The following is a 26787-nucleotide window of genomic DNA, read 5'->3' on the forward strand; positions in this document are numbered from 1 at the left end:
TGTAAGTAATTTTAAAAGGAACTTCGGTAATTTGCTCAATTGGCTTTAAATGCCGTACAGTAATGATAAGGTATCCATTTTTTTAAATAAAAATGTATACATTATCAGTATTGAATATACTTTTAATATTATTTTATTTATAAGTGTACAACAGAATTATTACCTATAATTAAAATTACATTTCAGACAAAATCATCGAGTAAAACATTTTACTAAAGTATTTTATTAAGTACTTGATTGAATAAAAAACATAAATATGGGAAATATTATAAATTTATATAAAAAAGTAAAAAAGAAGAGATGAAAATAACCTAAGTTATATTACTTAATAAAATATAAAAACTATTAGAGTTGGAATTACGTTTGCGTAAGTTTTATTATTTATATAATTAATTATTTTTTTATTGTTTGAAACTAAAAACGTAAAATAATTTATATTATACAAAATAAAATATTCTAACAAGTTTTCCCACTCCATTGGTTAAACAATTATATAATCACACAATAGTTTTTTAATTGGTAACCAAATCAATAATGATTTTTTTAAAGAAATATTCGCGAATATTATAATTATCTGACTGAACAACTATAATAACTAAATGGTTTTATATTAGGAGTTGAAAATCGTTATTAAAATGACATGTTGATTTAATATGTATCAACGTAATTAGTTTGTTATTTCTAAGTACCTACACCATTTTTCTCACCATATTCCGTATTTAAAATATTTATAATGTAATAGTCGTTCATCATCAGATAACTTTTTATAACAGAATATTAAGGAAATTAATTATTATTAAAATATTAACAACTAACAATAAATGACTTGTTATATAATACACCTCATACATTATTAAGTACAAAACAATAAAATAACTATATACTACAATGATTTAAATATGTACATCCATCAGCCATGGTCATGACATTCATATAACTTGAGTATGTCGCTTGATCGTATGAATGATTTTTTGTAGACGTTCAGAGCCTGTCCTTACTTTTTATATGAGTGTCGTGATTTTTACCTACTTGATTCTGTTAATATCAAGATATGTCTTAATAATGTTATTTTTATCACAAAAGTACATTACATATTTCATGGATAATTTTGTTATTATTTTTATGAATTTTATATTTTAAAATGTTATAATTTTTACGAGAATATTTCATAATTGTGTTGTTATTATTGTTACATATCAAATCGATCAGGATGTGGCATTATTTATATTTATTAGTTATTATAATTTTTATTAAATATCAAATTGAAATATTTTGATTATCATAAGAAAATTAAAATGGAAAATTATAAGTTATTTATAATATACATGTGTATAACATCGTGATTGTGGATTTTATTTTAAAAATATTGATTTTTCGATGTCATATTTTTATAAAGATTGAAAAAAGACTAACCCGAATAAATATTTAAAATATTTTCATGAAACACAAATATTTATAGCAAGTTTATATAATACCTATTTAAAATAAATTTGTAATAGTTTAAAGTTATGTATTAATTTAATTCTACGTGTTATTATCTATATAACGATATTATCATATATAAATATATGTATATTTTTTAGTATTTGTCATAATTTTAGGTAATACTGGCGTTATTATAATCAATTATTTATACGATCAGTTTACCAAGACCCTATATTAATCGAAAATAATTAAAGGTTGAGTGGAAATAATGATGAAGAAATCAGTGGTAATTGAAGCTGTGATTTCGATATTGATAATATGTTCGGTCATTAACAACGGTAACTTGATTTATTAACACTTGAAATTAGATGAATTTTAATCTTAGTACAAATATACCTTTATAATTATTAACTACTATATTTTATTTTTTCCAATAATAGCTCTGTTGCTTTATATTATATTCTTCATTTCTTCACATTCTTCAACTTGTTTATCTATTGAGCACCCACCTCTCAACAAAAATCACGTTTTCTTTAAAATATAAAATATTATCTTCTATATTTCCATATCCCATCTGGAAAATTCTGAGTCCGCCTAATAGTCATTTTTTCCGTTTATTTTGTTAATCAAAACTTATTTTATTAATTACGTTATAATATCCAACATTGATATTCTTCAATATCGATAATTTCATTAGCAGCTATATTGTAATTGTATTTAAATACATAATTTACGAAACGCCGTGATACTTGCGTCGTCGTTTCGTGTAATTTGGTATTACTTATCGCTTTTACCTAGTTTATTTATGAAAAACATATAGATTTAATTGTTTCATGGCTCGGTGTATTACTGTTTAAACAAATCAAATTGATTAGATTAACCCGAATAATTACTATTGCCAAACATTCGATGAATAGTATAGATTTTTTTCTTAACTATATTATGACGTGCTTATTAGGATATAAGCGCGTGTGCGTGTGCGCGTGCGTGTATGTATGTGTGTTTATCTATTGTTTAAATATCACACCAACTATGTAGAGGTACATTCAACATACTACATAAATATTATATTCATCATACCATTTTATTCCAGTTGAATCGAAACCGTCTTGAATTCGTTACGAATGGGTATTACAATAAATGTTTAACCTTAAAAATAAATAAATAATAATACACTCCATTGTTCAATGGGCATTCACACTAAATTAATGTTCTGAATCTTTTTTCTCCATTATTATGAATATTATGTATATTAACAACGCCAATAACAATTTTTGTAAAAACAGTTTCAGGTATATTTTTCGATTCAAGTGATCTGACTTATTGGAGATGCAAATTCAAACAAACGTTTCAGTGTCCAGATCCCGACGTGACGTTTTACTTGTACACGAGGTGTTTTTTTTTTATTATTTTTTTATTTTAATACGATTGAAACTCGTGTACTGTATTGTGGCACACAAACGTTTCATTTATAGTTTATTGGTTTGTATACAATTATATATTTGTGTATTCCTATTATATGTGTTTATAAATAGTGATCTAAGAAGAAGGATTAAAATCGATATGAGAGACAAGTGGTCCTTGTATAATAGTGGTTGGAATCCATATAAAAAGAACGTTATCGTCATACATGGGTTTAACGGATCGGAAAATAATAAGCTCATGGTCATACTAAGAAATGGTAATATATTTTTTTAATCTCGCGAGAGATGACAATATTATAATTTATGTTCTATAACATAAAATTATGTACAATATTATTATAAATAATTTGTTGTAATTATAATGGTTATTAAACGTACCTATTATGTTTGGACTTGCGGCTTCAACAGTTTTTACCAGTGTTTAAAATAGTTTAATAATATTATGATACATACCAGTCATTTCGATTATAGTATATTATATAGATATTTATTTAGAATTGGATAATTTTATTATTATCTTACTGCAGATATGGTAGTATACTTTTTATACACAGTGAGTTTCGTTTGATGTGATTGAGTTTGTACAGATCATTTTGATCCTATTGACTGGTTAATTCCATAAAAATTGCGTTTATCTATTCGTTATTATTATTATGTATATGCATATGATGAAAATAAAAAATTTTGTATATATCATTGAAAAAAAACTTCTACGATAAAATACTATTAATATAGGCAGTTGATTGTGCTTGATCGTGGCATAAATCTGTAGTTTATTTTTATATTATCCTAAAATCGTATAGGTAATAGTTATGTTATGACGATGATGATAATTAAACAGCTTGGATTTTAATTACTATTATTTATTAAGTATCTACTATAGATAAAAGTGATTCAATTATTCGGTATATACAGTTATATTATGTTCTATTAAAACGTTGAAAGATCAATAAAATTACAAACATCTGATATACTTCAGGTTTTAATTTTTTGTTTCCAATAAACAATTGGTTCTATAAGTCAATGATCACATTAAGCGGAACTGTCTATACGGTCGCACTCTTATGATGCTGTAATATCGTCTCATATTAATCTGTCGAGTATATTATTATTATTATTAGTAGTAGTAGTAGTAATTTAATATTAATTGTAACGCTAATGATAAATACCATATAATACAGATACACATACAGTTATTGTTATTAATCGTAACGATCAAATCAATTTTATAATAACTGTCGTTATAATTACGGTAAATTTTACACGCAGCCTACTTGATGCGCGGAGACTTTAACGTGTTCATGGTGGATTGGAGTCCGTTGACCGTGTATCCCTGTTACTTGTCGTCACTAAGGAACACGCGATTAGTGAGTCAGTGCACCGCTCAACTGTACGCCCATCTCACTTATTCGGGCGCTTCCATTTATCATATACACTGCGTAGGCCATAGTCTCGGGGCTCACATATGCGGCATGATTAGCAATCACTTGACGGAGAGACAGCACAAGATCATCGGTGAGTACACGACGATGTTAATATTGGGTTAGGTAGGGTTGAGATAGCGTTTGATTTATACCAAGAAGTATATAATACGTATTTATAAAAACATATCGGAAACACCTTTAAGGTTTAACTGTGGAATAAAGGTTGTATATAGTAAAAACAAATCAATAGCTGGGATACTAATCATTATTACAAACCGTTAAGAACGTTGATGCTTTAGTACAAAAAAAAAAAAAAATTATAGAAAAAAAATCATATAAATTAGTTAAAAATAACCGTCTATGACTATGAGGTGGTTCGTGGTGCTAACTCTAGAAATTTGGGAGAAAATACGTACTACCCCTATTTTTAGCACTATTTGAACGCTTGTGGTTTGCTTTAATTTAACGTATAATATAATTAAATATTTATAGTCACTATACTCACTTGCGAGTACGGCGTACTTTCGTTGTTGTTTTTGAAAACCATACACTCAAACACTCGTACCTATATAATAATAAATTCTATCACGATCGAGAAAATTCGTTTATTATTTTATTCATTTGAATAAAATTTTCATTTACATTTCATTCAACTCAAAAATCTTATATCAATCCGAACCCAATTAAATTAATATCATGTAAATCGAAACTCAACTACTTGTTTAATGTCCATATAGTGTCTAGGTAATATTTGTTTATACTACATACTACAAATTAAACTACAACAATATATACAAAATCATAAAATTATTTTTCATAATTAAAATTGTTCAATATTAGTCGTAAGAAACTGAATTTCTACTGACCCCAATATGCGTTAACTGGAAAATAACGACCAACAGAAGTAGCTTGTAGATATTGAATTTTTCAAGTTACAACCATGTTGCAGCAATAGGCTCAATCACCATGATTGACATCCTGCAATTTACTCGATTAATACATATATTTGTTATGATTTATAAACAATTGGCTCTGAAAAGCAAATACTTAAGTGCAACACTTTTTTTTATAACTAAAATTTCGTTCTATTTTACATTTGAAAAAAAATTGCTATTATTTATTATTATTGAAATAAGTTGTTAAAAACACCGGAGAAGTTGTATAATAGTTGTTAAGCGTACCTCGTCATTGAATAGATAACTGTAACGGATGTGTTAAATTTGAATTCGATGAAACTGCATACGAAAAACGATTCTCAGCAGAAACGGTCTATTTATATTTCCTTTTTTATTATGTATTTATAATGCAATTAGTAATTTATTTTTCTATTAGTAATACACTGTATAATATACTACGGAAGTTTGAACTAGTTTTTGCAAAAACAAATCGTTTATGTCCAATTATATTTGAGGATCTATAAATAGTTCAATAAAACTAGAAATTTTTTTAAAACTGTGTAATCTCTAGAAAGTACTTATATAAATATGAAGTGGAAACATTAAACCCTACCGAAGTCTTATTCATTTTTGAATTACAATAAAAAGTTAAAACATATTTTACTCAAAATTAGTAACTAGATCCAATTATCTATCAGCAACCTTCATTCTCAAAGTTGAAAACTTACATTTTTACCAGTCAATAAGGCGATGGCAAATTAACAAAAAACTCATACTTTCCAATTTCCATACATATATAAATAATATATTAATTCAATGCAGCTGTTCAGTCTAAAACGGATTATTCTTATAGGTATATTAAAATTTATAACATATAAGAATCAAATAACACTATAGTACCTATCTTACCATTACTCAAATACCTATTTTTGGTTAGGTTCTCGGGCAAGTTAATGTTTTCAGATGTGAGCGAATAAGTTGATTGCTGTGTAAGAGATGCAACACATATTACGTGGTTGCATATGTAGTATAAAATTATAGTTTAAGGAAAATCTATTTTTTTTTTTAATTATTAAATACGTATAATAATGTTACAGGTTTAGATCCAGCCAAACCTCTGATAGATTTGTTCACGATGGATGAATTTCGATTGACGAGGGATGATGCTAATTTCGTAGAGGTCATACACACGAACTCTGGAGTTTACGGAGAGTATCCTCAGATAGGTCACGTCGATTTTAGCGTCAACGGAGGTCGCATGCAACCGGTTTGCGCTAACGAAGCAAATATCATACGTAAAATATATATTTTTATATCAATTAACAAAACTATATTAGACTTATCAGTGATGTATTGTCATATTGCTAAAAATAGTCGTGGACATACACTATACGCATTTTTCACGCAGGTATTCCTGTGACAGCAAAGAAAATCTTACCCATTAATTCGCTAATGGGTACTGTTCTGCTGTATATTAAATGTCAAGTGGGTTACTGTAATGAGTGTGTTCGAATATGAATTCGATGATATGGCATTGCATAAAACAAACGATTCTCAATAAACTCAGAATCTGAGTAGAGATAATCCGACAGCTTATATGGCACAAAGAATATTTAATGATCTGTTTTTTAATATAGCTATTATAGTTACTCGTATTGAAGTAATTTTTATTTTACTTTTAATATTATTATGGTAGGTAAATTTAATGCTTTCCAAAAACATTGCATTTATTATACTATTAATATTTAATTAGTGTAATAATTAATAATATATATTTATACCATATAACATAATTATTATTAAATTTTGAGTTAGTAATAACTTACTATAAATGTAATAAAAATGGCCTAAAATATAATATGCCCATACGATTTAAAGTAAATTAAGGTAAATTAAATTTTACTGGTTTTCAAATTTTTTTTTCATAATCTACTAAGTATAAGAGATTTAAAAATTACAAATAACTATAGAATATATTGTTTCGTTACTTAAGATTATAGTAGGTCTAGAGACCACTATCAGTCCATCTTCCATGTACCTAGTATTTTCCAATGAAAAAAAAAATAGGTCTATGGACTACGGGGCCATATCGTTTACATTTAGACTATTTAGAGAGTATACTCGCACGCTAAAAATAAAATAAATTATAGAGAAGTGAGTATACACCGTATACCCTCTCCGCAAACACGTCACTGATACTTATGTACAATATAATGTAGGTGTATAGAAAACATAACAATCAATTAAAGGAATAAATAAAAAAGTAACAACTATAACAGTATGTGAAATTGACAGAGAAAATATAACAGCCATTGGGCGCATATTTCGTTTCTCTCGAATTATCTTAAGGCTTATAATATTATAATATACTTAATATATAGCTTATGATGATGTTAAATCATAGATTCGTAAACCGGTTCCGGTCATAAACAATAGGTTAAGCAGTTAATTTGAAAAATAATACGTTGATAATATTTACAACTACTTGTAGTTAAAATTAATTAATTAATTTTTTTTTTGTTTAATCCATCTGTATTTAATGATTTCAAAAACAAATAAATATTCCTTCGCTTAATAATTATTTTATTAACATAAACATCTAATTGCTTAAATCAGTTAAATCACTATATCTATAGCTACTGTGTAATAAAAACAATAATATAGGGAGGATTTTAAATAAAATATGTATTTATTATTAAAAAGAAAAAAAATTGAAATACAATCGCTATATGTTGACTGAGTGATAATTAAAATAAATATTATAATTAACTTCTTTGTAACTGAGTTAAGTTAATGTTTAGTATTTGTGTAGCAAGTGATCTACTACCTCTTTTTAGGTGTATCAGGTGATCTATCTGATCTATCGTATTACACTACTATAGTAGGTATAGTTAGTGAATGGGATCATCTACAATAAATATTATTATTTTTAATACGTGGTTATCAAACCAGTGGATTCAGTATGTTGCTGAGGTAACGATTAATGACATATAAATACGTATTATTTGTTGTGAAGACTAACAATGAGTCGTTGTTAGTAGTTCACGCTGAAACCATAAGATCTAAAAAAATGCACTATGAAAATTATTTTTTATAAATTTCCAGTTCAGACTAAATTATTTATTTAAACGATAATAATAACGATTTGTTAATTATTTTACTATAATTTAAAAGCATTATTCGTGGAAACTTAAACTTTTATATATTTTATATTATAATACACAATATATATATATATATTATTATAATAATCGAATAAAATGTGATATTTTAGAAAACAAATTATATTTATCCTACTATGATATTAAAAGTAAAATAAATAAATTAAATAGCTATATAAAAAACATATAATACCTTTATTACTTGGCGATATAAGCTGATAGACCGTTTCTGCTCAGAATCGCTTTTAATGTACTATGATAATATAAATATCATTGAATTCATATTTTTTAACACATCTGTAATAGTGATCCACTAGACACATGATAAACAGCAGTGCGTACCCACTTATCTACCTTTTTTTTTATTAACTTTAAACAATTTTTTCATAGAAAATGTAGCGTTTACCTTCAAACTTGGAGCGTTTCGTACGTTTCAACTAACGACGTGAAAAAACAATGGAATCGCTACACAGCTACAGGCCTTAAGTGCTACACACAATACTTTTGTGGCAATAAAAAATAATTAAACGTATTACGGAAAGACAAAATATTTCATTTAATACCTATCTCGTTATTATTATTGTAACTGTCGAGAATGTAACGCGGAGGTTATTAGTTTTTTTTCACGTACAAACACGATGGTTGTCTCTAATGGCTACTGCAGAGCTACAAACAGATGATAATATGTAGATCTTTGAGATAAGCGCAATACGATATAATACAATATGGAATAACACCAGTATTCTTGTCGGTAGTATAAAATAATGTTTAGATCGTCAAAACATAATTATGAGATTAGGAATCGCGTGTTAAATACACCGTAAAAAACTGCTTTGGCGTTAATCATAAGACCGCGCGAAAGAGTATTTCTACATCGTATCGGATCATAAAGTATTTTTTGTTTTTGTTTCCGACAAGAACCCTGGGATAAATATCGAATATTCGTAGGTGTTCATACACAATATAGGCCCTATGGTGTCCCAAAAATTAAAAATTGTAATTACTTCTTTCATAACAAGTTCAAATTTAACAAATAATTGTAGATTCCATAGACTGCGAACAGAAAAACGTAGATCGATTATAATAAAGATTGTTTTATACGTTAAACAGCTACGAATAATGCAAAATCGCTTACGAAAATAATGAAGCGTGTGTTTTTTGTTTCCTAAAAATCAATAATTTTTTACTTTTTTCCATTTTTCCACGCACCGTCCTCATAAATTTTAATGAATTTTATTGAACTTTCAAAGTTATATAATATTTGTACAAAATGTACAAAGCACAAATGAAAATAGCATTTTACGATCGTCGCCAAATGCGAATCGTTGGCCGTATATCAATAACGACACTATTTTTTGATAAATGTATATTCAGAACAATCGCGGTGCAGTCATTTCAAGAGCGTGTGTTATTTTGCGTTATCACTTTCCAAAAGGCGCAACATGTTTTTGGGCATAGAATGCACGGAGACCTGCGACTCGGTGGTGCTTCCTTCATTTACGAACAAGATCGATGTCATACCCATGGGCCTACAAACACCAGAATGGTAATCATTAAGAGTGTTCTAAATTTATATTTACTATTAGTTGTTATAAAAGTTTTGTTTTAGATAAGAAATCATATAATATTAATTTACAATGACAAAATTTTAGATTAATGTTTATACTTTCAGGCAAACTATAATCGTTGATTTATCCTTATTATTAATAAGAATAAAATATTTATGTTTATTATTATTTAAAATTTAAATAAGCATAGGTAGGTAGGAATTTTCGCATATCAATATGTAGTATGTATCAATATAATAACATAATAATTAAAAATAAATTATATAACCAAGTAAAATAAACCTAAAATATAACTACAGACAATGATGTTTCATTTTTAATATTTATAGGGTAAGGTTAATTTAGTTAAAAAATTGTTCATAATTAAATAAAATATTATATTGATGCGCATCATCATAATGAAAAACTATTCAATGAACCACATATTATTATTATTATTGAAATTAATAAATTTCAAAAGTTGTAAAATCAATTTCTATAAACTTTGAACGTTGATAAATTATAGACACATTAAAAAACAATTCGTTATATGTATTTCATTCGGTAGAAAACGTTATCTGTTACTTATCATAATAGTATGTGGGCAAATTACTGTGTTAAATATAGAGTATAGTTTTATGGGAAAAGACATCCGTTTTTTATTTGAACAGAACTATTGAACACGACATTATAATACAATATACTAAAATATTATATCGTAGTGAAACTCGAGAGTATAATCGCTTTAAATATACAGAGTGATCGATTTAACATAATAAACTCATTATTTCAGAAAACGCTTATGTTTTTGAAAATATTTTTTTACATAATCTAAAGTTGTTATAAAAAGAAATTTTAGAGATATACTTATGTCTTATATAGCATGTAAGTCACAGTTCATTATAATTCATGTTTTTTATTTTTAAGCCAATGTAAAAGGTGACTCGACAATTAGCCTTCTTTAGTCATTCACCGCCAATATTCCTTCATTAAATTTACTTATTATACGTAATAATATATAGATTATGAATATCAATAAACGCCTTTCACAATATATATTTATTACTATAATTTATATAATTTTTTTGATTGTTTTAGTTTTTTGAATGACAATATACATTTTTAATTTCATATTCCACACCAAAGTAATAATCAAAATATTTCGATCTATCAAAATCAAATTTCGAACAAGTATTGGTGGTTTAAAATACATAACTATAAATACCAACTCATAAATTAATCATCCGAAATTCGATTTTTATATAATAAAGTACTCCAAAAAACATTTGCTTTAGAATAAGAAATTAAAAATGATGATATTAATTATACGAAAGAAATTATGTAGAAATAATACTATAAAAAAAGTTTTTTAAATAACGAGTGACTTACGTTAAATATATCACCCGATATATACAACAATGAATAAACTATTAAAATTGTGTCGTATTACATAGACAATCAGAGCGTGTAGGCAATGCGCATGGGATTAAAAAAATTAATAGACTTTTTAAAGTGCGTGTTTTATGTTTATTTTCTCGTAGGTAGTGATGTTCAAATGTCTTGTACGTTTGTAACAAATTTATTTGGTTCGGGTTTGCTTATTGTACATAGTTATATATTGTACGGATGCTGCCATTTTTTTTCACGCAAGAGTTATAATATAATACTAGCTATTTAATAGCTTAAACTATTTGAAAAAATCTCACATGCTCTACATTATAGACTTAATCACTTTTTATTTTTAATTTTCAATCACCATTAGTATTCTCTTTTCATAACTGACCTACTTAATTATTTTAAACTCATAGTACCTACATTATAATTCATATTAAATTAATAAATAATTTTTGTATTAAGTAGTGTCAAGTCAATCCAATTAAACCTGTAATTATGACGCCAATAACTATAGGTATATAATAATTAAAACCGAATGATAAATCATTTAAACTTTTTAATGAAATTAAAATGCTTACAAGTTATTTAAAATCAATCGAAATGATACTTTCGTATTCGGAAAAGAACAAACAAAAAAGTGTTAACGGATGTAGAAATATTTAATTGCAGTACTATTATACAGAGTGATTCCCCAATAATACTTATTCCTCTTTTATATCCTTGAATTATATACATTTGTTTAAATTGGAATTAGAATTTTCGCTATAAAAACATTACAAGCTGAATTATTAAATTCCTTATATTATGTAAATTATTTAAGAGTATTCTGGGGTGTTATAAACTTCATTTTTCAAATGAGCAACATCATTTTGTATTGTACACTATTCTTAAACACCTGTTAAAAAAAATCCATTTAAATTCAAACGATTAATTTACGAGTTATTAAACTTTATCTATTAATAAACTTAGTTGTAGTCAGTATTAATGATTTTATATTCAAAATAAAATTGATTTAATACATTTTAGTTTAATAATCATTAAACGCGAACAAACTTTAAAAACTAAGCAATTTATATTAATCAATTAGTAATGTTACTACCTATATATAATTTATTATGATACTCGTATCTGTAGGATTATCTTTTGTAACTACATAAAGTCAATAGCACAGAACTACTCATTTGAATTTCGATTTATATACATGAATATTTTCTAGTAAATCATATACTTCGCAATTTACAGCAGAAAAACACCGTTCTCGTTTGAAAAAATGAAGATTATATTGTCATAGTTTACCTGTGTACACTCCGTAAATATCATAAAGAAATCTAATTATTATAAATGCATCATTAAAGGAAAATTGGATTGACCGTGCTTGGAAATCATCCTCTGTATGTGCTTGCTGTATTATAATAATTATTAATGCGTGTATATGTACATTTAAAATCACGGATGTATATCATTATTTTCATATTTTAGATTGTTTATTGAATAATTGGTGAATATAATTTATCATAGGCACATGAATATACAAACAAGAGTTTTATTTTTCACAGCGGGAATTTCTATTTTTCGTTTATATGAATTTCGTATCTGAACGTAAATCGAACAATTTTTTAAATTTTTTTTTTAGTTACTTAAATAGTTGTTAGTGACTTTGAGTTAGTTAACAATTAAAGTGATAGTTAAATATTAAAGTGGGTACCTATGTTAGGCTATAATAACATATACATATACTTATATTCAAGTCATTGGTTTTAAGCAATGTGTTTATTTATTTTATTCACAATATTGTAATCAGTGGATAAACTCAAACAACGATAATAATATCAAATTATTGATCAAATAGTATGTGTCCATTTTAAATATTAAAAAGTATATTGTATATTTTAGGGTAAGAGGAACATTTTACGTTGCATACGATGATCCAAATAATTTTTGCCAATTCGACGGATAGAACGAACTTATTTGTCAATGAAAATGTCATGAGCAACAATGTACAAAACAGTTATATAAATAGACTTGCCTAATGGTATGATTATACTTTGTACAGTTTTATTACCTCAAATTGTAAAAACTAATTAGAATGCAACAATTGTTGTTAGATTTAATATGTTTGATTTCTTAGGATATCACTGTATTATTACGATGTATTTAATATTTAAAGATAATAATATTATTTAAATTTATCAACGCGCTATAATAATATGTAATTTAAACCGTGTGTCATATCATAAATTATTTATATCATAATATTGAAGTTTATCTTACAATTTGTAATGTATGTTAAGTCCAAGGTACTCATACAAAACTATATTGAGTTTAAATAAATTGTATTTATTTTAAATTATACTTTAATAGATATTTGAAAAAAACTTGATCGATTTTATAATTTTTTTCTATACAATAAAATGTCTTATTATATTTAAAATATATATTATAATATGATTATTAATAATGTTTAATATATAACTAAAATGATCTTAATTTGTGCTTCACAAATTGAAATAAAACAAATTTTTTTAATATTGTAGATTTATTTTTGGTTAACACATATTTAATGGTAATATACTCATAATTGGAATGTGTACTTATTGGTTTCAAAGCACCTTTACAGTACAAAACCTTGCCTTACAGAAAAATCTCTCATGCCATGTAAAACACAGATTTTAATCATTTATTTTTATTCGAAGATGAATACTTTGGACATCATGATTTTAAAAATCTATTTTCAGAACTTGTAATGAACGTTTATATATTACTAATTATACAGTAGTTTTAAATTTATTTTTATGATAATAATTAAAGATGACTAAAAAATTGTAGTTCAATTATGCGACCCGAATACATTTTTTTTTCAAATTAAAAAAAAATTATCAAAATATTGTTATTATGTAAGACGTAATTGTTTTACCAATATATTCGTTTTTGAAATTGATTTTATTTTATTTTCTGAATAACTGATTGTATAGCAGCCACATTATAAAAAAGTGTCTGCGTTTTTGTTCTTTTATCAATAACGAACAACAATTACAACCAAAAAATAACGAAAGAAATACAAATGGTTTTATTACGCAAAACAATACGACAACCATACAAAATTAAAAGCTTATATTTTTCCTTAAATTTAAATCCCTAAAATTATAAGTGTATAATAATAATAAAAGAATCCGGATTCTAATTATTATTTTAAATAGTTATATTTTAATTAATATAATACATTAATTTATTGAAGTATATGTTTTATACTCATCTAGTAAATTGTCTATTCAATAAGGTAATTGAAGGATAATGAGTACTGCTATGGCTATACAGAGTGGTTCAACAAGAATTGTCATCCCTGTGTTTCTATTAATAGAAACACTATTAATAATGAATTTATTAAAAATCAAATTTTCGAAATATTTTCAAGTATATAAATTTAAAAACCAAATTTTCAAATACGAGTACATAGATAATTTATGCCATTAAATGAGTAGTTAATTGGTATATATCATCATTAATCGATAGAAATGCATTTTGCTACAGTACTAAAAATGATATCTATTATATTTTACAAAGTTCAATAGGTAATTCAAAATTCAATCATTCAAATTTATATTATATTTAAGTCAGACGTAATGGAGTTTTTTAAATAAAACCAACTACTTGAAAATTAAAATAGATGGTCTTCGTTTGAACGAAAAAAAAATAAATTTGCATTGTTAAATAGATAAATACTTTTAAAACGTTATAAAAAAACCAAAAGCCTAAGATCAGCGTTATGGTGTTTAAATATTTAAAGTACTTCAAATTCTGATTTTCAAAATTGAAATAAATAATGTATTATTATTACCAAAGAATAAAAACAAGGGTGAGCGTGTTTGTGAACCATTCTGTGTATAATATTTTAATATACAGAGTGATTCACAAAGCACACAAGCCTTCATAATTTCATTCGATAATCAGTTTATATTAACCCTGATTTTTTTGAATTTTTAAATTATGACCATATTTTAAAATTTTTGAGATTGTTTTATGTTTATACTACGTAAAGAGTCTCCAAATACGATATAAACTTTCTGTTTTTTTCCTTCAAATTACAACCTCCTTTTTTTCTCTAAATTATTCAATGGATATTTTTTTGAAATTGTTTATCTACTTAATTCAAAATTCAAACGAGTAGTCTTTAATTTATTAAAATGTTTACACTAAGAGTAATGTAAAATGGCTACTTAAAACGTATTTAAAAAATATATAAAATTAAGTATAATATCCCTATGTTTATAATATTTGGATTATCTAATGCTAATTACTAACATTTTCAAATTGATCGTAGTGGCATAGCCCCTATAAGTTACTGTCAAACCCATTACAATGTATTCTTATAGAACCACAATAAGGTAAAATGGGGGTGAGCACACGCGCTTGATGAACCGCCCGCCCTGTATACCCACGCGTATGGCGTTCAAGTGCACGAAACTTTTTGACCGAGACCTGTTGTCGCTGGAGCGCGCGTACGACCAGAAGCCCACTCAGCGGATAGCGTCCACGCGTCCATGTGCCGGTCACGCGATACTGCGCGATGGTATGGTATTTTTTTCCGCTCTTACAAACGGTTTGACATTCAGCCGCGGCGGACCACGAGCGCGCGCTCAGACGAGAACGAAAACAAAACGTACGAAACGCGTGCATTATATCAATCGATGCCATTAACACTGCCTACCGCCGGTGCCGCATTTTCCCGCCTGATCATATCACAATCGGTGTATTCGTGAATTTTTTTCCGTTTATTTCGTTCACAATATTTCTCACCCACGCGGTTTTTTTTTTTTTTTTGAAACGTCTTGCCGTCTCGTTACGCACACGTCGGTCCAATTCGAATAGCCGCGTTTTGGTTGATGCGTACAGTAAATAACAATAATACAGTGCCCGTTTTACGCGATTAATACACCACATTAAATGGTAATATTGTTATTGTTTTATAGTACTTGTTAGTTTCGCGTTCGTTTTCTGTGCGTTTCAAGCAGGGTTTGGCTGTGCGGCAGTTTACATCGTAGTATTCATCGACAGGTAAACGTTGTTTCTTTATATTATTTTTTTTCGAATTTATCACATACCGTTCTATCGATGGGCGACGTGCCGTTTTTGTTTTCACGTCAAGTGCCACTAACTAAATATTGACGTTCTCAATTTTTTGCAGTCGCATGACATATGAATATGTAATAATGCTTATATTATTATTTTTATTTATTTTATTCTTCTTAAACTTAGGTGATCATAAAAGCATTCAACGGGGATGTCATCCGAAAAACGAAAGTTATTGGAATTTTTTTTTCATTTTTGATGTTCGATAAATGGCTTCAGAGATAATACAATTACAACATAACAATATTAAAAATGAAATACGATTGCCGAGGAATAAACGTTTTAACGTATTTCATAATATGCCTCTCTTTTATACCAGGTAAATTATATGTTTATGAAATACAATAATTATTAGTTTAAGTGGATAATTTTAATTTTAATGAGTTTAAGTAAACAAATTACGTCGGTCTAAAGTGTAAGTTATTTAATCATCGTTAGTTATTTGAAAATAATTTTAACGCGTTTAAAATATTTAAAAATTAATAATATTTTTTTATATTTTCTAATTTTTATAAAATTGTGTGTAAATCATTACAAAAGTCCCCATATTTTAAAAATAATCAAATAAATAGTTATCTTTGTTTAATTTAATTTAAACATAAGTTATTTTAAAATTATAAGTCTTATTTATAATTTAAAACCTGTTAGTGTTTCCTTAAAATTTTCAGAAGTATATAATACTTTTGAAAATTGTAAATAAACATTTTAGCCTTTTAGGTTGTCATTTTAAATTTACAACAGTGATGTGTGTCACTAACAGAGTGATTCGTCTATCGTGTTTATTATTTATTTTTTTTTTAATTTTTAATAAATGCTTCTATTTTAATCAGGATTTTTAGAATCATTTAATATCCATTATTAAATACTTAAATACAACATTTTCACAATATTTCTTTGTATGTAATTTAAAGAGCTTCATATATGGCAATACTAACTTAATTTTTTTAAATGAATACAAACCTTTTTTATTGTAAACTGTTAACGAAATTATTTATTAAAATTTTGACGTAGTTTTCGTAATCGAAATTCGAATGAAAAATTTCCAAGTTAGTTATTGCATGTATACTGTATACCTTCAGTCTATAGCACAGACATAAAATAGTCTATATAATAATGTTTGAAGATATGGAAGTTTATGATGGCTTATGGTGTTGATTTAATTTTTTTTTTTTATATGTATTAATATTAAATTATGAAAACTTGATAATTTCTAGAAAATTTTTGCAGGATATAAAAATTAGTAGATTAAATATCACATCCACTTTATATATAATTTACAACCTTCATTTAAAATTATATTATAGCTAGTTTATAAAGTTTTTAGTTTAATAACTCATAAACTATATAAACTAATTTCATTCAAAATTCAATTTAAACATTTAGTATATCAAGTCATCTGCTTAAATGTCTGTATAAATAAAAAAAAGCTGGTTCTAATTTAAAGAAAAAAAGAAGCAAGAAAAAATCCGTAGAAAACTCCTGAAATTATATAAAAAAAAAACCTGAAAAATCTGAAAATAGTATAGACTCGAGTATATAAAAATTCCAAAAATCACATTATGAATAAATTAATTGTAAACTGATAAAAGAAGGGAGAGCATATTGAGCATACTTTGTGAATCACTTTTTATAATAATCTATGATATGCGTGTTAGAAATTTAACAGTTTTTAATAAATAAATAAATCACAAGTCACGATCATTTTTTGCATTCTAGAAATAACTTATATACGTAGGTTGGTTTACTTAAAAAAAAAAATCAATCTGTCCCTATACCGTTTAGTTATTGTGACACGATAAGGAAGAATGGTGACATTTTGAATGGCACAATTTATTTCGATTTTTACGCACAAAAATGGTGTAGCACAAATATTACGTCCAGTTCCCGTGTTTATCGACTGTAGCGCAGTACTCGCAGCACACAAACAGTTACTAACGTCAATGTATATTATTTTATGTAGGAATATCATCGTCAACAACGCGATTTGAAGTATATTATAATCGAGACGGGTTTAAATCACGAATAAAATATCGAGGAAATTACAGTGGCATTTAAATAAAGTAATGCATTGATGTGCACGATTTGATGTTGTACCTACCTAATTATTTCATTTAGAGTGTGAAATAATATTTTGACGAAATTGAAACACGCGTGATATTAATCTAAAATTACTTTGCGCCCATTTACGAATTATCTTAAATTCAGCTGATTTAAACACAATTATATGATTCGTGTACGCACACATTTCCGAAAAACAATTATTATATACTCATTTTTAGGTACACTAATAAAAAGTATAAAGTTGAAGATTATAATAAAAGGTGTTTTTATTTTGAAAGTTTCTAAACTTAAAAATATTGTCAGGAACTTTGATGGGCTTAATCATAGATTGATCGGTAACTCAATCACAATAATTATACAATGTTTAATATTTATATTACCTACTTTTCGAAAGTGACTAAAGATACAAGAATCTCTATAATATTATCGTAAACCAATCTGTTTAGTATTTATTTCAACATATTATTATGTGTAGGTAAATCATAAATACTTAATTTTGTAAATCCAATTAGTGGAGCACACACTCAAAATATGGAATATTTATCGTTTATGGATATCCGCGGTTAAAGAGTGGAATAAAAAAATGCGATAACCGAAAAGTATCTACCTATATTGTTGTTGTAGATAGTGCACCAGAGGCGGAACCATTTATCTCCAAGGCTCCAAAAATGAAGAGTCATTTTTCTCCATTGTTCATTTTCCTCCGAAAAAAATAAAAAGATACTTTCCATTGTTCTCTACACATAATATTAGTTTTTTAATTATTAAAATTATATATTTTATCTTTTTTAAGTATGCAATTATTTAATTGGTAGTCTTATATATAAATATTTATAACAATAACATAACACAAAAATATAATATTAATAATATTAAAAATTGATGATTATTTATATATTAAATTTTGATTTGAAGGATTTATAATTTATTTTATACTTGAAGTTTACACGTCATATTGCATTTAATCATATGGAACAAAATCTATTCTTGGAAAAAATGATAGGTGCTCATTCAAATTAATAAAATGGTAACAATTTCTTATTTTAAGAAAGGGAGAATGGACAGTATGGACGAATACGGTACTTATCTCGGTTTTATACACAAACGTATTGTTATAAAATATGTAAAAAAATATCATATTATGTACCGACCCAATGTGTTTCCACTGTAATCGATACTTAATTATACAGTAGTTATTAATTTGCCTCTTTTACGTGAGATAAATCGTATTAACAAATATGACGTACACAAAATCCAAATGGTTAGAACGATATTAAAATATAAAATGCACAACATGTCAACATACGATATTATATTATGTATTACCTATCTATCATCTGTCGTATTCGAGTTATTAAATATTTTTTTTCTACCTTTTTTCGTCTGCATTTTAGGCGTACACCGGGTTAACACAATAATTAGGGAGCAAATTTGATATTACTTGTTCTATTGTTACGAGAAAACAACTGTTGCAGATATCTATGTAATTTGTCTAGTATACATATTATACATACATAAGTATGAACGTTTATTATTTACGGTGTTTAAGGCCGACCTTGACCTAAAACACATGCAATTGCGAGCGCAGGACACTATAGCTAATCGTTTACCTGTAATATTATGTGCACTGAGACTTTATTTGATTACAGAAATTATTATTCCTTATAATAGTCATTTCGTGTATTTACGGTCTATAAACAATTTTCTATTGTTTGAATAAAAAATTAGTTCCCCGTCGACAATATTTTATTATTATAATAAGTATTATCACCAGAGTTATAATAATTTATAAGGTACCTACATTGTAAGTATTATTTACTAACTATCCTGGTTGGCGCTTTAATTGTTTTTATTATTTATCGTTTCGCTGGCGTCGATTAATAATCAATAATAACGTTAAATAATAGTGCCCATTGAGTATACAAAGCGTGTAAACGCATACAATACAATACAATATCGATCTAATTCGATAGTTTTATTATTTATTATTTAAAATGGTCAGTTTTTTTTTTGTAGGATTCCGATTTCAATTGTTATAGTAAACCTCGAATGCGAGTAACACAATAAAAGCATTCTCGCTTTCTCGGAGCCGTATTTATAGTATTTACGTCACTATTTAGATACCATTATATTCTATAGATATCTTATATTTGAATAATCATAATAACATATCATCGGACCTGCATAATGCAGTTTACTCAACCTTGTGTCTTGAAAGTTGTAACGATGCGGTAGATGCGGTGATATTGTATACGATCTGCTGCGCCAGAAACAGATATTATAATAACAATATTTCAAGCAAAATGATATTATTATCTAATGAACTCTTTTGTATATCTGGTTTTATAAGATGCAGTTGTAAAGATTTTAAAAATTCAAAATATTCTTCAATTTCAACTACTTAAAGACATTATATTTTTTACTAGTCAATGTTTGTTCTATTCTCGAATATTGCTCAATTATTTAGAATCCTCATCAGCTTGGTTAAGTAGATAAACTCTAATACATTCAGCAGTAAATTTTACGGATACTAGTATTTAAGTTATGTAATTTTTAAGTCTGGCACGTTTGATGATCAACTTTAGCAGTGATTGAATGTAGTATTGAATCGCTTATACAAAAAACAAGGCTTAATGGTGGGTATTGATTTTATAAATGACTTAATTTTCAAATTGAATATCCCAAGTTACTAAGCTATATACATATGAACGTCTTACGTATTAATACCTGGTTATCATAAATGTTTAACACCTCTACACCATAGGCGTAAATTCGCATTGTTAGAAGGGGGCTAAAAATTATAAACATAGAACGGGCCCGAGGAGGGCTCGCCCCCCGCACCCCCTACATATAAATTTTACAATTTTATTATAACATTTATTATACAAAAACTTCAAAATTATTTATTTAACGGCCTATAACATACATAACTTTTTATCGTTGTCGTTATAAAATATTAACGTATAGCTCAATCATTTTAATTTACGCCTATGCTCTGCATAATATATATGGACAAAACTTTAATTTTTTCGGTCCGATCAACAGAATGCTATTACTACAAGTAATTCGACAAAAAAAAAATTATATTTCCTTTAATACAATTTAGTTAGGTTAAAATCACTTTTATAATATTATTACGTGCAGAGATAATATAAATAATAATAAACGAATGTATTTAAATATTTATATTTCCGTAGGATTTTATAATTCTATTGTATAATGATTATTCTGTGCCTAATTTTAGGGCATATATAATAATAAAATAAAAAAACTCAAATATAATATGGCGAAGAGACTTTGTCCCTCTAGATTAAGTTAGAGTCCTTATCGTTATCAAGTATAAATTAGGTAGAATGAATATTCATAATTTTTTTTTTGCAATTTAGGAAATAAATCCTATCGTATATTTAATCGAATATTTTACTTATTCCGGTAATTTACTAAGCTACAGTCGATTTTTTTAAGCCGATGAATATGGTGGTGTGGTGGAAAAGAATCGCTTCTGCATGGATTTTTTTTTTATATTGTTGGAGACTTTAAGCCCACGTTCAAAACAATTTGAGCTATTTTTACCTATGAGTCATGACTCATTGGTAAGTCATAATCGATATTATATATTATCATTGATTTTGTATAATACTGGACGCTGGGTTAAAATTTAAATCGGATTGTATTTTTGGTCGGAGCCATTACAAACGGATTGAAGGTATCCACGGTAAATACCTGATCACGTGACCTAGCTGCACAGAGGCCGGGGTTTCGCCACATCTAACGTAGTATGTACGGGTACACGGCGTACTGCGCTTGCAGAAATAAAAAAAAGAAACAGAATATAGATGCAATTCGTTGGAAAATCGTATATATCATGTATTTATGGTGACACTGAGGCGAACACACACACATTAGTTGGCATGGTGCGGATTGAGCCACAATCACGCATCGGCGGTCGACCGTATACGACAGTATATAATTTGTGCGTGAAAATTAAGATTATAGGTGTCGACGAATTATAATAACAATTTTCAATTACTTCGAATGTAACGCGTTATGGGCGAATTTATAGGCGAATTCAACCATAGAGTATGCATAATATATAAAATACATATATATATATATATATATATGTATGTATACACCGAAAGTAAGACCGCTGAAGTATCTGTTGCGATTTCACATTTTTTTTTTTAGTTTTATTATTAATTTTTACAGTCGTACATTCGAAACGTGTTATACATAATCTACGTATGACGTTATAGGTTGCATCCGAATTGCTCGACAACTGTTGTTCGTGTGATCCGAAAGATTCGATTGCGTGTCACATTTCAACAATTGTATTTATTTGGTGTACTTAAAAACTCTCTAATACAATATTTTAAATTTAAATTAATTTTATTTAAAATGTTTATGAAGTCGTGAGTTCAATGATTTTTTTAATCATTTAATTGCCGCATAGTGATGTAGTTGATGATGCGTATATTAAATATGATGCAGCCCATGTTATGTGGACAATATTGTTGTCGTGCAATCTTGATGCACCAGGTATAGCGTATATATTTATAAAAGCGATAATAATAACACCGATTTTCACTTATATAAACTCATATTAAAGCGAATGTATATAATCTAGATGAGTGATTGAATTGGGTTAGGTCTGCAAAGCGAATATAGTTATCTACGCCGATCTTAAGTGTGTTTTCGCGTTCTATCGGTAGTGATTTTCGTTTTCGATTCGAGCACTGAAATTCGAGTTAGCTATAAAGTATAAAGTTATATTCGATATTCATCTGCTTCGCCGAAAAGAAATATTTCCAGGTCTTAGGTGTTGGCCCTTTGAAGAGGGTTGATTTAAGGGGTACGAATAACGAGGGATCTTCGTATTGTTATGAAATAAAAGAAACGTGGACACGGTGTGAGGTTATTGTAATCGTATGTTTGTATAGATCCGTCGAACTGTACGAACGGAAATGTTTTCTATTCGGCGGAAATAACAACTATTATAATATGCACGGACTTTCTGTGTCAAACCTTCGTACTGAACATTATGTTATAATGCTATGCCTCCTTAACGATTTTATTATTGTATAGAATTCGGGTTTTTCGTGGCGCCGTGTTGTCGACGGCGGTGTGAACACAAACGCCACTAAGACTCGAACCCGTATTAATATAATAATAATATAATATGATATACTTAACGAACCGTCGACTCTTAATTATTAATCCCTGTAAATAACTGCCGGGTATCTTATTTCAATAAAATGTATTGTGTGTGCAGTGGTACCGGTACCATCACACCTCTACACCGGTGTGTAGCAGGTAAACGTTTACTCGGAATTATTTATGGACGGTCAGGGATAGGTAAAAGCATAATAAAATATGTATCGAAATCCGATCTCCTCCTCCTCCTCCTCCTCCGCTGGACCAAGTCTCGGTCGCGCCTCGGTTGGGCATTTTCAAAAACTACGATATAGCCACAGCTGTATTTTGTCATCGTTTATGCGCGCAGTATAATGATATATGTATATTAAAGAAGCGATGACTGGTTCTCGGCCAAACGGATACATTTTATAAGACCGGTTTGATTTCACTCTATGGCCGTGCAAAAGAAGAAAAATATAATAATAATACGTAGGTATACGACACGCGTATATGTATGCGATAAGCCCAAAGGGCACAAGTGTTGTTTTCACCACGTATGCTATTCGATTATAGGCACGGATTCCGGAAACGTTCACTTTTCGTGTGTATAATAATAATGCATGGGCAATATTCTGATTTTGGATATTGGCGCGTATGCCGTCCTGGCTCGGATAGTCGGATGCCGGCTGCAGCGTCTGCACAAAACCGGGTCATCCGATTAAGAAACGCGGACACACATAATAATATTGAGTAGCACTCGTCCAATGCGCTAACTGCCGCACGCGTCTGGTGTATCATTATAACATGCACTATATTCACCAAAATATAGATATTAAGAAAAAAAAAATAGTAATAATTATAACAAAAATAGTTTTGTATAGTTATCATCCACATAATTTAATTTCCCCGGCGATCAAAATCAAAAATAAATAGTTTTTAAACAGAGTTTTTAACTCTCTGTTATTTAAAAAAATATTGTGTGTTTCATCTTCTACGTAATTTATTTTAAACATTTTAGTGATATTAAATTTAAAGACGCAAAGGGAACGGGATAAAACTCCCAATAATAGAGCTGGCGGAATGCGGTGAGTGAAGTGAGTGAAGTACAAAGCCTCCTAGTTATTTATTTGGTTTACTCTATCATTTCGTGATTAAGATTATATACTGTATAGAAGGATACATCGAGTATATAACACGACCAAAAAATAAAATATTAGTCCATGTTTGTAAATTACACTAAATAAAAAGTACTATAGAAATACACTGAAGCAACTAAAATATTATAATATAACTTATTAAAATCATAACTCCAGAAAGACTTGTAACGTTCTGTTCAATCCTCTGCACAAAAACAAATCATTTGAATAAATGAATAAATTCGGATATGTAAAATATTTAGTAAAAAATAATATAATTATATTAATGGTAAATTAATATTAAACCAATATAAAATGTTGCTAGATCGAAATTTAAAGGTCGGCAAGTTAAAATAATATAACTGGAGTTAGCTAGGTCAAGTAGATTTTAAGAAAGTTAATCTATAAGTTAAAAGTCGACAAATATTATACCTATTTAACTCTAAAAGTTTAAGGTTAATACAAAGCAAAATATTAAATTAACTAGGTTAAAAAGAAATTTGTATTTAAATTTTAAATTACCACAAAAATCACACATTCATATGTCATATTTAATTTAGTAGCTAAAAAAATGTATTTTGTAATATTGATATTTGTTGCAAACCAGTTGTAATATGATGTAGGAATTAACACGTTTGTATCAACTAAATTATTATTACGGAAAATGTCTTTATATTCAAAATATAAAAATATACAGTGTTTTTAGACAAAAAAATAATGAACTAATTGATTAGTTTAACCTAAATAATTGTAAATTTGTATACTCAAACAAGATTTTAACCTTGACGTGTTATTCTTTAAATAAACTGGAAATACTAAGTAGTTACAATGGTTTTGTTTTAACTATTTAAGCTATCGAGTAAATTATAAAATTAAGTACCTAGATAGTTTAGTAACAACAATAAATTTAACTTAGCTTTAACCTAATTAGTAGCTAAGTATTAAAGCGCTCAGCTCACCTTTGGACCACATATTGGTCAAGTACCTATAACATTATAAGTACATACCAGATGCCTTACATAGCGGTTGTTTATCCTCTCACGGAATTATTTTTTTTCTAATAAAAACGACGATAAAATGCTATTTCATGATATACCACCGCGCTGGTAGGTTTCTGGAATCGTCTTCGTCGTTACAAAAATAAAAATTAATGATAAGTTGATAACATAACCTTAATATCGTCCGATTAACTGTGTGATTTTTGATTTTTTTATGAATCGTTTCCGATACTCGTCCGTTTGTACGGGTGAAAAATATTAGCTAGACGTACGTAAACGCGCGTCGTCTTTCTGCCTAAATTTATATGCGATCTAATCACTCTGATACCGCTGGAAATTATATTATATTATTATCTAGGTTTAGTCGTTTAGACGTATTCCATAACGGTGCATTAAAAAATGTAGCCACCGGCTACGTGTGTGCGGTGTAACCGGTCGATCGAACTGCGATCCAGATTTGGACTTGCTATGGGTTGCCAGCCGTCTCGTCTGAAGTAATAAAATATTGCGTTGACAAAACGCGCTGATCGTTTATAATTCGCTAATATATAACAAAACGTCGTATTCCGAACGGGCGCACTTTATTTTCGTCTCCCAATAACGGACATCGATTATGGTACCGGCAATAGTATCCAATTAATTACGTGTCTGACGATTAGAAATTAAAAAACATTTAAAACCGAAAAGTTTAGCTGACTAGACATAATATTGGATCATGAACGTATAGGCAATCATGATTTTTACAGGATTTCGAGGAATTATAAAAATAATTTTTGTTTAGTAATATACTAATACGTAATATTATTTATTACGTCATAATAATAAATGATTTCACCGTATAATATGTATAAATAAAAGTAATTTATAACGAAAGGTAAATAAAAAAAGTGTCTTGCGAATTTGCGAATTTAAAAAAGACGCCCAGTTAAAAGATATTGTATTCATACACAAATATACTATAATAGTCATCACTTTTTTTCGATCGATTAAAAAAACTAACAAAAAAATAAAATTATTTATGGTATAATATAATATATTATAAACATAATAATATTTA

General features: G+C 27.5%; 2 protein-coding genes across 3 annotated transcripts in view; both read left to right on the top strand.

Annotated features, from left to right (window-relative positions):
* The first annotated feature begins 324 nt into the window (after positions 1–324).
* On the top strand, positions 325–9880 carry LOC113548332 (endothelial lipase-like). The gene is made up of 7 exons (XM_028188694.1): positions 325–367; positions 1602–1763; positions 2712–2817; positions 2961–3106; positions 4119–4364; positions 6267–6464; positions 9705–9880. The coding sequence occupies exons 2-7, from the start codon at positions 1694–1696 to the stop codon at positions 9878–9880; spliced, it is 942 nt and encodes a 313-aa protein (XP_028044495.1). The 5' UTR covers positions 325–367; positions 1602–1693.
* A 5901-nt stretch (positions 9881–15781) lies between these two features.
* Positions 15782–26787, top strand: part of LOC113549181 (phospholipase A1-like) — a 36519-nt gene continuing 25513 nt past the window's right edge. For both annotated transcript variants that reach the window (XM_026950364.1, XM_026950363.1), the window contains exons 1-2: positions 15782–16324; positions 16526–16718. In XM_026950364.1, the coding sequence (XP_026806165.1) occupies positions 16652–16718 (67 nt within the window). In that variant the 5' untranslated portion in view covers positions 15782–16324; positions 16526–16651. The remainder of the gene's footprint in view (positions 16325–16525; positions 16719–26787) is intronic.

The sequence above is a fragment of the Rhopalosiphum maidis genome, chromosome 1, assembly GCF_003676215.2.
Source record: "Rhopalosiphum maidis isolate BTI-1 chromosome 1, ASM367621v3, whole genome shotgun sequence".
Classification (NCBI taxonomy): Eukaryota; Metazoa; Arthropoda; class Insecta; order Hemiptera; family Aphididae; genus Rhopalosiphum; species Rhopalosiphum maidis.

What these genes read in the sequence shown, in the direction of transcription:
- LOC113548332 (XM_028188694.1), top strand. Translation starts at nt 1,694, where the DNA reads ATGATGAAGAAATCAGTGGTAATTGAAGCTGTGATTTCGATATTGATA. An exon ending in ATGTTCGGTCATTAACAACG is followed by an intron (nt 1,764 to 2,711) that starts GTAACTTGATTT and finishes TTGTAAAAACAG; the next exon opens with TTTCAGGTATATTTTTCGAT. An exon ending in ACGTTTTACTTGTACACGAG is followed by an intron (nt 2,818 to 2,960) that starts GTGTTTTTTTTT and finishes GTTTATAAATAG; the next exon opens with TGATCTAAGAAGAAGGATTA.